The sequence below is a fragment of the Glossina fuscipes genome, unplaced genomic scaffold (assembly GCF_014805625.2).
Source record: "Glossina fuscipes isolate IAEA_lab_2018 unplaced genomic scaffold, Yale_Gfus_2 3, whole genome shotgun sequence".
Classification (NCBI taxonomy): Eukaryota; Metazoa; Arthropoda; class Insecta; order Diptera; family Glossinidae; genus Glossina; species Glossina fuscipes.
In genome coordinates this window covers 12,332,850-12,345,828 of record NW_023998417.1, presented here as the reverse complement: position 1 = coordinate 12,345,828, position 12,979 = coordinate 12,332,850, and the positions used below count along the sequence as shown (strand labels likewise).

Below are 12,979 nucleotides of genomic sequence, written 5' to 3'. Positions count from 1 at the left end.
AGGAGGAGGAAGAAGAAGACGAAAACGAAGACGAAGACGAAGAAGAAAAAGGAGAGCAAAGTCGAAAATATACGACCTCAACCAGAGCTCCACAAAATCAAGTTATAGTACGCTACAGTTGTTGATAGACTACCAGATTTATTCGCAGATCCGGCGAGGGTTGAGGTGTTGTTGAAATTCTTTACTTACTTGCCCCGCCAAAAAATATTTAGATATTTATTCACATATATATTATTTTCAATCTTAAAATATTCCTAAAATCTCTTGACTTTTTATTTTATTGAACGATAAGGTTTCGATTTCTCTTCAAACCTCTTTTTTGACTTTTTGGAGTGAATGAAGTGTGCAAACGAGAACCCTAATGTTGCTTGTTAATTGGAGGTAAGAAAAGTGCTTTGTATCCTCTTTCAACTCTCTCAAACGTCTGTTGCCTGCGGTTGTTAGTTCAATCAATTTTTCTGCTGTTCCGGTCTACATATGTGTGAAGAAGAATTATTTATACTTATTTTCCTTTTTTTTTTTTTTGTTTTTGTTTAATTATAAATACAATAATAAGTAAATTGTTATGATGTTTTTGTTTTTGTTTTTGTCTTAATTAGATTTAATTTTATTCTCTTCTCTCTTTAGGTTCATCCGTTTTTTTTTTTTTTTTTTTTTTTTAAACTTTTCCTATTGCGCGTCGTTCTTAGCCCATCTCACGCATGTTTTTAATATGTCTGTAGAGCGGTGTATGCTTTTCGTTTTGTAATTAATTGTTGTTGTAGTTGATAGAGTTTTGCTTTTCATTTTCAATCCTCTTCTTTTTTCTTTTTTTTTCTTCTTTTTTATTGTTTTGCATAACTGAATAAATGTTTGCTGTTTTTTGTGTTTTTTTTTTTTAGATATTTTTTATTATTATTATTATATTATTATTAATATTAATATTTTAAATTTTTCTCCTTCCATATCATCTTGTTTTCCATATTGTGTAGTATTTCTTGTTTTATTTGTATTTGTTTAAAGAGCGTTTGCAATATGTTGTTGGTTGTTGTTGTTGGTTGTTGTTGTTGTTGTTGTTGGTTGTTGTAGTTTGCTATTGTTTATGTTGTTGTTGCTGCAGTTGATGTTTTTAAAATAGTAGCAAAATCCTTCTTCATTACAAAACTTTTCATGCTATTGTTGCTGTTTTTGTTGTTGTTGTTGCTGCTGTCGTATAAATAGTTATAGATGTTAAAACTATTCATTTCTGCTGCGGCGGCGGCGGCGGCGGCGGCAGTTGCTGCATTTACTGCTTTTCCTATTGTTTTTATTGTTGACGATATACTATAATAATAAGTATGACAACGACGACGACGACAACGACGACGGATCAATTTTACAAACTGGAACGCATCACATAGCATACTTTCTGGTCCACTCTCGTGCCAATTCATTATATTTTTCCCGATCAGTTTTATATATTCTTGCAATCTCTGGTACCAACGGATCATCTGGATTCGGATCACAGAGTAGAGAGCAAATTGATAATAAAACTGCAAAATGAAATTGAAAATTTTCATTTACTTATTTGTTTATTATTTTTTTTTTTGTGATTAATGTTAAAAAAAAAAAGAAAACCAAAATTTCATTTCCGTCCATACCTTTTGATATAGTAAGTGCTGGCGACCATTGAGATCTTAATATATCGAGACAAATCGAACCGTTGCTGTTAATGTTTGGATGGTATATACGCGTTGTAAAAGCCACTTTAGGCGGTTTGAATGGATAATCTGTCGGAAAATGAATTGTTAAGAAAAACACACCACCTTGATACGGGCTGTCAGGCTGAAACGACGTATATAATAATAAAAAAAAAAATTCACTTTAATTTAAAAAAAAAAAAAGCAAGGAAGGTTTTTACAACAAAACATATTTGCTTCTTCTTCTTCCAATTGCTTTATCAACAAACAATATCTGAAGTTCTTTATTGTCACAAAATTTCTACACAACGAGATCCATCTAACAATGGATGAGTCAACTAAATGCAAAAAATGTCTCTTACCGGTCCCATTATTGTTGCCTGCCAGTGAAATACTGTAAAGAAGAAAAAAAGGACGAGAAAGATTTCATTAACGATTTCGATATTAATATAATAACATTACATATTGAGTGACCAGCTTTGGAACAAATACATCAAATATCAGAAAGGCTTTAGGGCTAATTCTCAATCGACTTTAATTTATCTTAAAAATAAATGCATCATTGGATTTTTCCGAACCTAGAAAACATACAGAAAACTTCAAATCTATATAAATTTCTCCACAAAATTTCTCCAAAGTTTCTAAAGGTCAAACCTAAATGAAAGATACCTTGGCCCACATTAGTAAAAAACATTAGCCAGAGTAACACATTTTCAAGCGTTTAAAAAAATAGACATAAAAAACTACCGCAGTCTGCACACAACCACCTTACATATGTTTTGCCTGAAAGTACATTAGTTGATGAGGTGCATGTGTATTTGGTTGGAATGGCTGTAAAAGAGCGAGCAACCATTAAGTGGCGCTATTGAATGTTACCTACAATTACAAGAATCGGAATATTTACGATTCTGCCTTTAAGCACCGTGCCAAAGGTTTTTGTGGTGTATTCGAAGGCCACTACATATATAATATATCGATCACTAAGTCCCGGAACCAAACGGACCAGAAAGGTTCGGATTTATTCCTTCAACAATAAAACAATCATTCCCCAACACCCAACACCCAACTACCCCAACATTTGAATGCCTTTTTATATAGAACGCTCTCTTCAGACTTTAAAAATATGCTTCAGCTTTCACGTCACCATTGAATCCCACTTTTTCTTCCTGCAAGAAAATCCTTTTCGAAATTTCCAAGCGGACAATATATTTGGATTAAGGAAATTAATTCTTTGGTTTGTAGCGGACGTGTCCCTCTGTGAGTAAAAAAAGGCAATTTTGCAAAAATGTATTTCTTAGAGACAAATTTTCCCGCAAACTAGTGAGTACAGCGCGTTGTGATGTCTTAAAAATGCCAGCAATCTCAGAAAGTGCTCATCGCGTTTAGCATCATCAGTGTCCTTACGACACCGCTTCACAAATGCCGTGAAATTGTATTTCCAATAACAATATGAATTTTTCGTCAGAAAGAGAGATATCTATAAACCAGTCCTGGGAATTGTTGATCGATATCTGAAGTGCACATGCGGGCTAAATACATGCAAAATATACTATTTACTACGACACAAATTATATCGCGTTTAGTATAAATAGAAATAATACGTATATCGAATGTTATATGCGCGTAACCGATGGCGGTAAGTTTTGCTTGCATGATTGCTAGTAAAGCAGCGTTTCTTAAATGCCCTCAATTGGGAAATAATCGCTTCAGGAGCCAAATGGTTATTACATGAAGTAAAAGAAAAGCACTAAGGTTTAGAGAAGGGTAATAATAATGGCTTTTAGTTTCACGTTACTTTACGTTACAAGGAAGAATACAAGGTTTCGCGCACAGCAAATGTGGATGTCTTTTACTATATTGTTCTAGCACTATGCTCGCGACAATAGCTTTGGCAATGTGACAGAGATGTGTTCCAAATCATCAAAAAGAAAAAATGTTGTATGCAATGTTGTTTGTGTGCTGGGAAAAAACAAAGGGAAACTATAAAACATTGACGATTGATCCAGGAGAACACACGAAACAGGAAAAACTAAAATTTTTTAATTCTTTGTAGTTGAAGCTTTCTTCGCAGTGGTTACAATTTTATCTATACGGCTAGTCGGACACAATGTCCCTCTACCCTGTTGCCTAGCATGATTATGACACTTTTTAGTAATTGTGTTATTGAGCAATTTCTCATTTTTGATGACGTTCTTCTGAGCCTTGCATTGAATCTTAAAAGGAGTCCAACACATCAATATTTTCGCCAGATATTTCACTATATTATGCAGACACCAATAGCTTTGTTCTGGTGTTGTGACCGAGCACAACATGCATAATACAATGAAATATATATATATATATATGATATATATTCAATCATATATATTTAATCTATCCATGTAATAAAGCGATGGTTAGCAGCTGGTGGGGAAAAGGGAGGGGAGACAACGGCCGGTCGCGATCTGCCAATAAATCCGGACAATTTGTCTTCTGTAGCAGATTTATTATTCCGCGACAGTAACTACAAAGAAAGATTAGACTGGCTGGCTGGCTGGCTGGCTCTCCGATATCACTTGCTTTGTCTAGCGGCGACTTCATAATGTTTTCCGTGCAGTACGGTTTGCACAAGGAATGGAACGAAGCTTACGAAACGAAATTCGCAAAGGTGCAGCACAAGATCATTTAATTCGCGATATTACTAGAATTGATTATATACATCTTTCAATCATTTTCACAACGGACCAAGAAATAAAGAGAACATAATTCCTCAACTGACTACTAGCGCTGTCTTGTATGTGTTCTGCAAACGTCAAATTAAACGTATTGAAAATGTTTGCCCTGATTTCATGTACTTTTATAGATACGTAAGATAAAATGTGTAATCATAAAACCAACTTACAATCATCTCCTACTGGGCCAGCTGAACATTGCGCAGGTGGATCTCTGCCCAAATCTTGTAATTCCTGCAAATAATTGTAAAAATTTAAAGGTACGTTATATATAAAAAAAAAAATAAAAATAAGCGAACATATACATCATTATCTTTCTAATATACATAGAATAGACGAGAATGCAAAAAAAATACTTCTTTCTCTATGAAAAGAGACAGTGAATCATATCTTTTAAGACTGAGCGCTGTTGACCATGTAATATGTGTGACGTTTTGTTCCTTGCATTTTTTTTTGCTGTTGTTGTTTTTGTTTTATGCAAAACAAAGATTTATAGTAAAAGTTACTATATAGAAAAAGTTTTTTGTTTGCATTGAAGCGTAGCCGCAGCACTAACACCATAACAAGAGAAAATAGAATTTCGCATATACACACTTATAACTACTGATTGCGTATTAAGAACAACGAAAATGTTTTTAAGTTCACTGACCCCCTAAAGCAAAAATCATAATAAAAACTGAAAACACATTTTTTGGCAGCAACTATTGTAACAAAATCCAAAAATATAATAACAACAACAACAACAAAAAGTACACCAACACCACCAAACATTTTAAATGCATACAATGTAAAGAGCTCTAGCTATAGGTGGGCATATATTTACACAAGAATAAATTCAAAAAGAAGAAAACAAAAAAAAAAAAAAAAAAATTATAAGAAGAAAAACCTAAAAACATAACTATAGTATAATAAGCGGCAGTTAGGTGTAAAAAGACTGACTTATTTTTATTGTAACTGTGTACTTCGATACTACTGCAACACTACGCCACCTACAAAACCAGTCATTTATAAAATACGATATGTGCAGTCGCCTTAAAACGAATTTCGAGTACCTTTTGCCTTATTTTTATAAATATTTATAAAAATCGCAAACTTTTTCAGCTAAACAATTGCCAAAGCATTTATGCAATTCTATGAATATTGGCTATAAAGTAAACGTCAAATCGAAAGCCAATCCAACCTGTTGAAATGAACGAACACTGGTGGCTTTGTCAATGCGGATTCTGCTTTTAATTTAAACGCAAACTTGAAATAATATGCCCAGGTTCGGACTTTGTCTTTCTAATCTTGACTTTTTAAGAATATCAAACAAGCCACACATGTTCGCGGGCAAGTTGCCTTAGGGAATCTCCCTCGTGAGTGAAACATGTACTTAATGTTAAGGGAACTTCTAATGCCTGTTTGTTCGTTCTACAAACGTTTGGTGAAAGCTGTTGTATCCCTCTGGCTTATCCTGTCGTCTGTGATAGATATAAAAATTATTGAAAAGGAAAATTTTGCACCAAAGGCACATTCATTAAATATTCAAACGTACCTATGTGGGCACATACACGCACATATGACCACACATTTAAAAAAAAAAAAAAAAACAACATCTGATGACATCAAATCAAATTTTCATATCCCGCCTGTCTGGCATTGCATTATATATAAATATATATATATATATAAAAAAAAAAAATTAAATATCGAAGCATATACACACCGACACGTGTATTAACTCATTCAGTCATTGTGTACATATAAAAAAGTGTGCCTCACGAGCACAGATGTGTATGTAAAATGAAAATATAAGGAAGAGATATCAAAAAATTGCATACATGTGGCCAAGAATAGAAAGACCGACGTTTAACATAGCGTCAGACAGGAATAATATAAAAACGACGACCACAATAATTACAATATTAAGACTAAAATACAACACATATTTAGATTATATTCCATATATATATATATATGCCTTACTATGTACACATATGTATACTTAAATGCCTTTAAGTATAAATAATTTAAAAACAAATGAAATAATAATAAAAACTAAACAAACGATTGCATAAAAACTTGAACATTAAACAATTACTAAAAAAAGTGATGTTTTTGTTGCTTTTTGGCTAAATACAATTAGTGATTAAAACTAATGTTATGCTCTATAATAAACTAAAAATTAAAAAAAAAAAAAGAAGAAAAAGAAAAAGAGCATTACAACAAATAATAATTAACGCCAGCAGCTAATGAAAATAAATGAATTAACGAATACAAATTAAGCAAGCTTGATAACAATCTCATACGAGTTAAATAAAAAAATTCAAACGAAGAAGAAATTAATACGTTTTCTTCTTCTTCTTCTTTTTCTATGTATTAAGTAATTTTACCGAAATTAGATAATGATTTACATTGGAAGATAGATAATTCGCCATTATCTCAAATGTCTATTGCCAATGGCATAAGTCATTGCCAGTTAGTCAGTGAGTAAGTCATTAGCAATATTATTAATTATACGAAATTATTAATTATATAAAATGAAACCGGTTACAATTAAAACGAGAAAAGAATGAATTCACAATTTTTCCCACTTTGTTTTTAAGAAGCTTTACACGCAAAGCGACATGTCTTTCCTTACTTCGATTTAATGCGATAAGAATTATCAAAGATGTTATCAAATGTTTCCAATTAATTATCGTATGTGATGCATGTGATCCAATATTCTTACTAAAAAGTAAGATGAAGTCATGAAACTTTTTTTTTTTCTGTGTTGCTGCGATTGTTTGACATCAGCTATTGTAGCATTACCGCAGATTACACTTGGATCTACGCATACGACCGCATCGAGTGAATATCGTGCAGCCAAGGTGACCCAAGACCGAAAAAATCGCACCGAAATCGCTCAAAAATCTACGTGATTCTAAAATATGCTCATGTCCGTCGTTGCGTCTTCCTCAAATGACTCTTAATCACAAGCGACCCTCTTCTCCTTAGAGCTCACAACGTCTGGGAAAATTTAAATGCATACTGGAAGCTTATTGCGTAAATAATTCAGAAACGCAACTAAAGAGCGGAACAAGGTATATATAAAAAAATAATTTAACTGATCGCTTCCCTACTTTAAATAAACTCTAATCGTCCTCAGTTATTTAAAATTGCTCGGTAGCTTAAGAAAACGCCTCTTCCAGGTGCGAATAATTCGTTTCTCACATCTTGATACTTATTACTTGCAATTAAGAAGGAGTTAATGGTAGAAAAAAAATTCGGACTGCGAGGAGCTAATATTAATGCTGGCAGCTTTAAAGCTAGAGTCATATTCATAACTTAAATGGAATAAAGAAATTTCAGTTATTCGGTAATAATTTTACCCTTCGGAATAATTGGTCTGTATATAGATATAAAACACACACAAAAATAGAACAAACAGACGGCAACGGCTTTCGAATGTATGCACATACATATATATGTATGTTTGCGTTTGTATTAGCTGCTATCATAGCGTAATGTTGTCGTCAAATCGTAATATAAAAACAACAGTTACAAGCAAAAGCTGCTCGTAGTCGTAGAGCACAAGGAATTACATAATATTAATAAGACTAATGAGTTGACTTTTAACCTTCAGATTTTTGCCAATTAAGGGATATTTAATTCATCCTTGAACTTGCGTCTATTCTAATTGTCCTTTAATGACGATTTTATAAAATAGTTCATATAATCGATTTATTCAATATTTTCATTCTAATATTAAACATAATTAAGTCTTGAAAAGTATTTTTATCTTCCATTGTCTTTGTTGTTTTGAGTTTGAGCTCGGCGTTACAGAAAGACGTAACATAATGTCAGGGGATTTGCGAATTTCTTGATTCTCTTAGCGAGCATTAAATAAAAAGTAACTGTTTGTTTTGTCTTTTGTTTACATATATATGGTACACCTTCCGTGTAGAGGAATGGCTCGACCCGCTTTCTTTGATTTCTTTCTTTTCAATATTAATCGCGTCGTATAAAAAGCTTTGGGGTCTTATCGAATTTAAGCGAGAAGTTCAGAATAAAAATTAAACTGATATTAAAAAGGCAACGGCACCCGATGCCCCATTTCGTTAAAAAGTTGAAGATATCTGTCATTAATAAATTTCCTTGCGTTTTTTAATCATTTATGTGCAGACAGACGACACTTGCCGTTGATGCCTTAATACGGGTCGCAATGTATAGCAAATTGGTTTTCGCTTTCTTTGCAACGAAACTTCATAGTCTAAAAAATAATGTTTCTACCATGCAAATGTAAATCAAGTTAGTTGTTTAGTTAAAAAAGTTTAGCCCTATTCGTAACAGTTGAAAGACAAAATCATAAACTTACAATGGAAAGGTTGGGAAAAAAAACACAACTGCAAGCAGCACTTCGTTAGTTTGCCGTGGAAGCCAGATGTATTTTTACTGACAAAAGCAACTATGAATCATGCATCCCCCAACACTCTCAGACCATTAAAATAAAGATACAATGATAATGAAAGGAAAAATCAGAGATTATCGTAAAAAGCCTTTCAGTGCTACACAACAACAACGATTGTACAAAGAATAAAAGAGAAAAATTATTATTATTGATATATAAGCCTTTAACAAAAATACATATAAATAGGTTAATATTTATTAATAAACGATTTTTATAATAACTCATTCACTAAGGATGAAATATCAAGAAGAAAATGAAACAAGCAAGAAAACCAAATTGTCCTGCCCTTGTACTACAAACGTAGAATCGGTGTAAACTTGTCCGTCCCTTCCTCTAAATATCACATGCCACTCGATGGCTCCATGGCCGCCTCCTCGATAGGCAAAAAACGAGTTCAAAAAAAAAAAAAAACAAGCCAAATATTTGTCTTCTAAAGGTTACTCATATTTACCAAGATACTCAATACCAAATTAGATACAATTAGCCCTCACACATATCTCTACAATAAGCAAGAAACTAAGATGACCTTTTCTACCTTCCTGCATCAATTTACGTTACACTAAAATATGCGATGGAGGGGCCCGCGTCCTAGACGTAACTTTGTAATTTTAAGTTCTGCCGGGATTGACGAGCCTCTGCTTTTCGTAGTTGAATATTGAGACTCCTCGATATTAAAAACCACATTCCCCTTAATAGTATTTCGACAGTTGAAACCAAATTATTTTTAATATCATTAATACGATATAGCCGCACTTTTGCTTACCTGTAAACAAAATACTTCGCTTATATATATCACTATGTATGTACGTGTACTAGCAAAATAACCTATTGAGCTGCTAAATGATGAAGAGAAACTGAACAAGCAAGCTAGCGCAAGAGCGCCAGCATTCAATAAGTCGAAGGTGCACTTAGGGTTTATTTACTTCCAAATATTCTTTAATTGATGGCGAACTTCTCACGTCAAAATAGAAGAGGAATTTTTGAAGAGGCAACACTAAAGTACAAAAATGTGTACAGCATTCGAGGGATAGAAATTGCTCCTTGTATCTGGATATACTTTTGATTACGAATTTATAATATAATGCACGAAGGAAAGCATAACAGGAAAACATGAAAAGAAAAATACAATGAACTTGCGCTGAACTGCAAACCACCGAAAAAAAATTTAGCTAAGAAAAATACATCGTCAAAGGAAACAGTAGACACTTCGATTTGTTACGTCATATGTCGCACAAATTACCAATTCATTCACATTAGATTTGTGTATACATATATAAAGAAGGTTGCTTTCAATTAACTCTCATCGCGTAGTAAAGATGTAAGGTCGTCACCTTAGAAAGTTGTTGGAAAAACTTCTGCTTCTTAAATAAATGCTCTGTAAATTTTAGATGTACGTCTTTGGTAAACGTCGAATTAAAAGGGTTTTATTGCGTTAACATTTCACAAAACTCCTTTTCATTTGTAGACGGTTTCACCTTTACTTTTCAATTTTCATTAGTTTCACTATTTCCAATTAATTTTTCCTCTTTTACATAAAAAACACAAGTAAATTTTCAAATTCAATGGCCATGACGACGTCGACTGTGATGGTGGCTTTGTGTAAAATATGTATAAAATAGAGAAAAAAAACAACAAAAGAAGTGGAGAGAAAGTGCGTCGTAGAGAATAAATTCAAGCAAATATTATTAATTATAATAAATTAAAATTTAATTTACTTCAACTTTGGCTGACTTTAATAAGATCTGCTAAGAATATTCACCTAAAATAAATGCAACTCTGTCCAATACATAAAAAAGTTGGATGAAAACGGAAGAAGCAACCACGATGACAAACAAAAAATTAAAACACAACAATTAACATAAACGTTGGCAGAATAAAAACAATACGAATATTAATTAGTAAAGATAGAAAGATCAGGCTAACATAAATGATCGTCGAGAAAGCTAAAATAAATTACAATTTGGATTACATGCAATCTTCCAAATCCAAAATGAATAAAACAAAAAAAAATTGGAAACTAAAAATTAAGCCGGCATTGACCAAGGGGCGTTGAGTACTGGTAATGCCTCTGCTGCTGTCTATGTCCACATATGGATTTAATACATCGGAAGGCATTTGTCAGATGAACGAAAGGGACAGCTATACAACAATATTTCTGTATATAAACTTCATTCGAATGATAAAATGAAACAGAATATGAATCTGACCACAGTGCAGTGGATAGTACTTCTTCGCGCAAAAAGACGACACAAGACGCTGACATATCTGTTCAAAAAAAAAAAAAAAAAAGAAAAACGAAAAAGAAAAAATGACGTTTCTGTCGCTTCCTTCTGTTTTTCTACGTATCTATAACAAAGATTTCTTTTTGTCCTTTTTGCGAATATCTACTCAAAATTTCCAAAAAGAATTGTGCCGTTTTTTCACTGATAATTCAACAATATTAAATTAATCCCAATTTGCAACAATCATTCGTTTGCGTGCAATCCAAAGTTAATCGTTGAGTAACACACCTTGAAAGTGGTGTTTAGAAAAGATTAAAAATGCCTTCCTTTGTGTCCCGTCGTAGCATTTTCCCCATTCTATATCTTTTTCCCCATTAACTGCTATACTTCTGGAGGTCATAGATTTACATCCTTCATTGTATATGTCCTTTCTTTGTAACACATGTGCACAAATTCACATAAGTTAAGGTGATTATAGATCAGAGGACACTCTACATACATATCCCTCATTCCCATCAAATCGTGACAAATAAAATAAACACACGTTGCCTGTTGGACTGATGTAGGTTTTTTAACAACGTTGTCATTATCACACACATTGCACACTTTATCTCGAAAAATCATTCAGTTTCAGCGTTTTTTTTATATCATGTTTTCAGTGGAGAACAGCGTACATGAAAAAAAAATTAAATTTCGTGCCATGTCTGTGGTGTCTCATTCGGATCCCCATCTTTTTCTTTCTTTTTCGATCAATTTTTCCCCGTCTTTTATTCGTTTCATTTTTTTTTTCACTTTCGGGGAGACGACGACGACGTTTCACATTTCTTGCATAAAAATTTTATACGAAAAAATTTACACAATTTTCATTTTCACAATTCATCAGCTTCCTCTTAGCATTTTTTTTAACATTCTCGTTCTTTCTATGCATTATTTTTTAAACGAAAATATCTATTCACTTAATTTCGTTTTTTGTATTTTTCTTTGTTTTTTTGCCAAACATACCTTATTAATTCTTTTTAACGCCATTTTATGCTGTTAAAAATTTGATTTTCTTTCTTTAGTAGAATATCTAAATGTATGGGTGTCTGTAGGGCGGCTCACTGTGTTGGAGCTTCACGCACAAAAACCAAATTTCTTAATTATATTTTTTATGAAAATAATAAAAAAGAAAAAAGAATGAATTTTCTTCTTTGCTTGATTCAAAGTTTTGGCAAATGATGGTGTAGTAAGACGAATTCACAATATCTCGCAGCAGACTGCTTTTTGACGAACGTACGAAACTCGGCTCGCCGACCACACAACGAACTGAATAAGCAAAACCAATTAGAAAGAGAACGCACTACACGTTCCAAAGCACTTGTATCAATTGTCTCAACTAGTTACTATATCCCGCGACTTGTTTGCAAAATGAGAAAGGGATAGCAGTCTGTGCAACTTGCGCGCGGCTTTTCTTTGACAACTATTTCTCTCGCCGGGGATTTTTCCCACAGTTCGCCTTGTCGCTCAAACTTGCTGTATTTAATGGCAATAAAAAATAAAAATGTTTTTTCAATGTTCTTTTTCCTTCGCTTCGTTTTTGCTGAACACCAATTGACAATATTTCGTATGTCTCATAAAAATTTGTAAAGACAAAACATCAATTCCTTTTAACAATAATTTCAGTTCGCCTACTTTTTATAAAATATTCCAGAATATTTTTTTGTTTAATTGATAAAGAAATTTTATCTTTTTGTATAAATGCACAACACTTCCACAGATTCGCACCACTTGCACTTTTCTCCAGCTAGACGCAAAATGTTTGCCATTCACCTAGCTGAACTGATTTGCCATTAGCGGCGAATTCAAACGATAACTAATGTGTATATGAGGCGAATACAATATAATTTAATGAACTTTTAAATTTTTGACGCCGTTTTCTGAAATTTATTTTGTGTGTTACGCAAAACGGAATTTTTGATA

At 32.9% G+C, this 12,979-nt stretch overlaps 1 protein-coding gene across 1 annotated transcript; it reads right to left on the bottom strand.

Moving 5' to 3' along the window:
- Positions 1-892: 892 nt before the first annotated feature.
- On the bottom strand, positions 893-12,702 carry LOC119634585 (ubiquitin-conjugating enzyme E2-17 kDa). The gene is made up of 5 exons (XM_038028835.1): positions 12,023-12,702; positions 4,540-4,603; positions 2,021-2,052; positions 1,620-1,803; positions 893-1,511 (listed from the first exon to the last, which is right to left on the bottom strand). The coding sequence occupies exons 1-5, from the start codon at positions 12,044-12,046 to the stop codon at positions 1,372-1,374; spliced, it is 444 nt and encodes a 147-aa protein (XP_037884763.1). The 5' UTR covers positions 12,047-12,702; the 3' UTR covers positions 893-1,371.
- Positions 12,703-12,979: the final 277 nt, after the last annotated feature.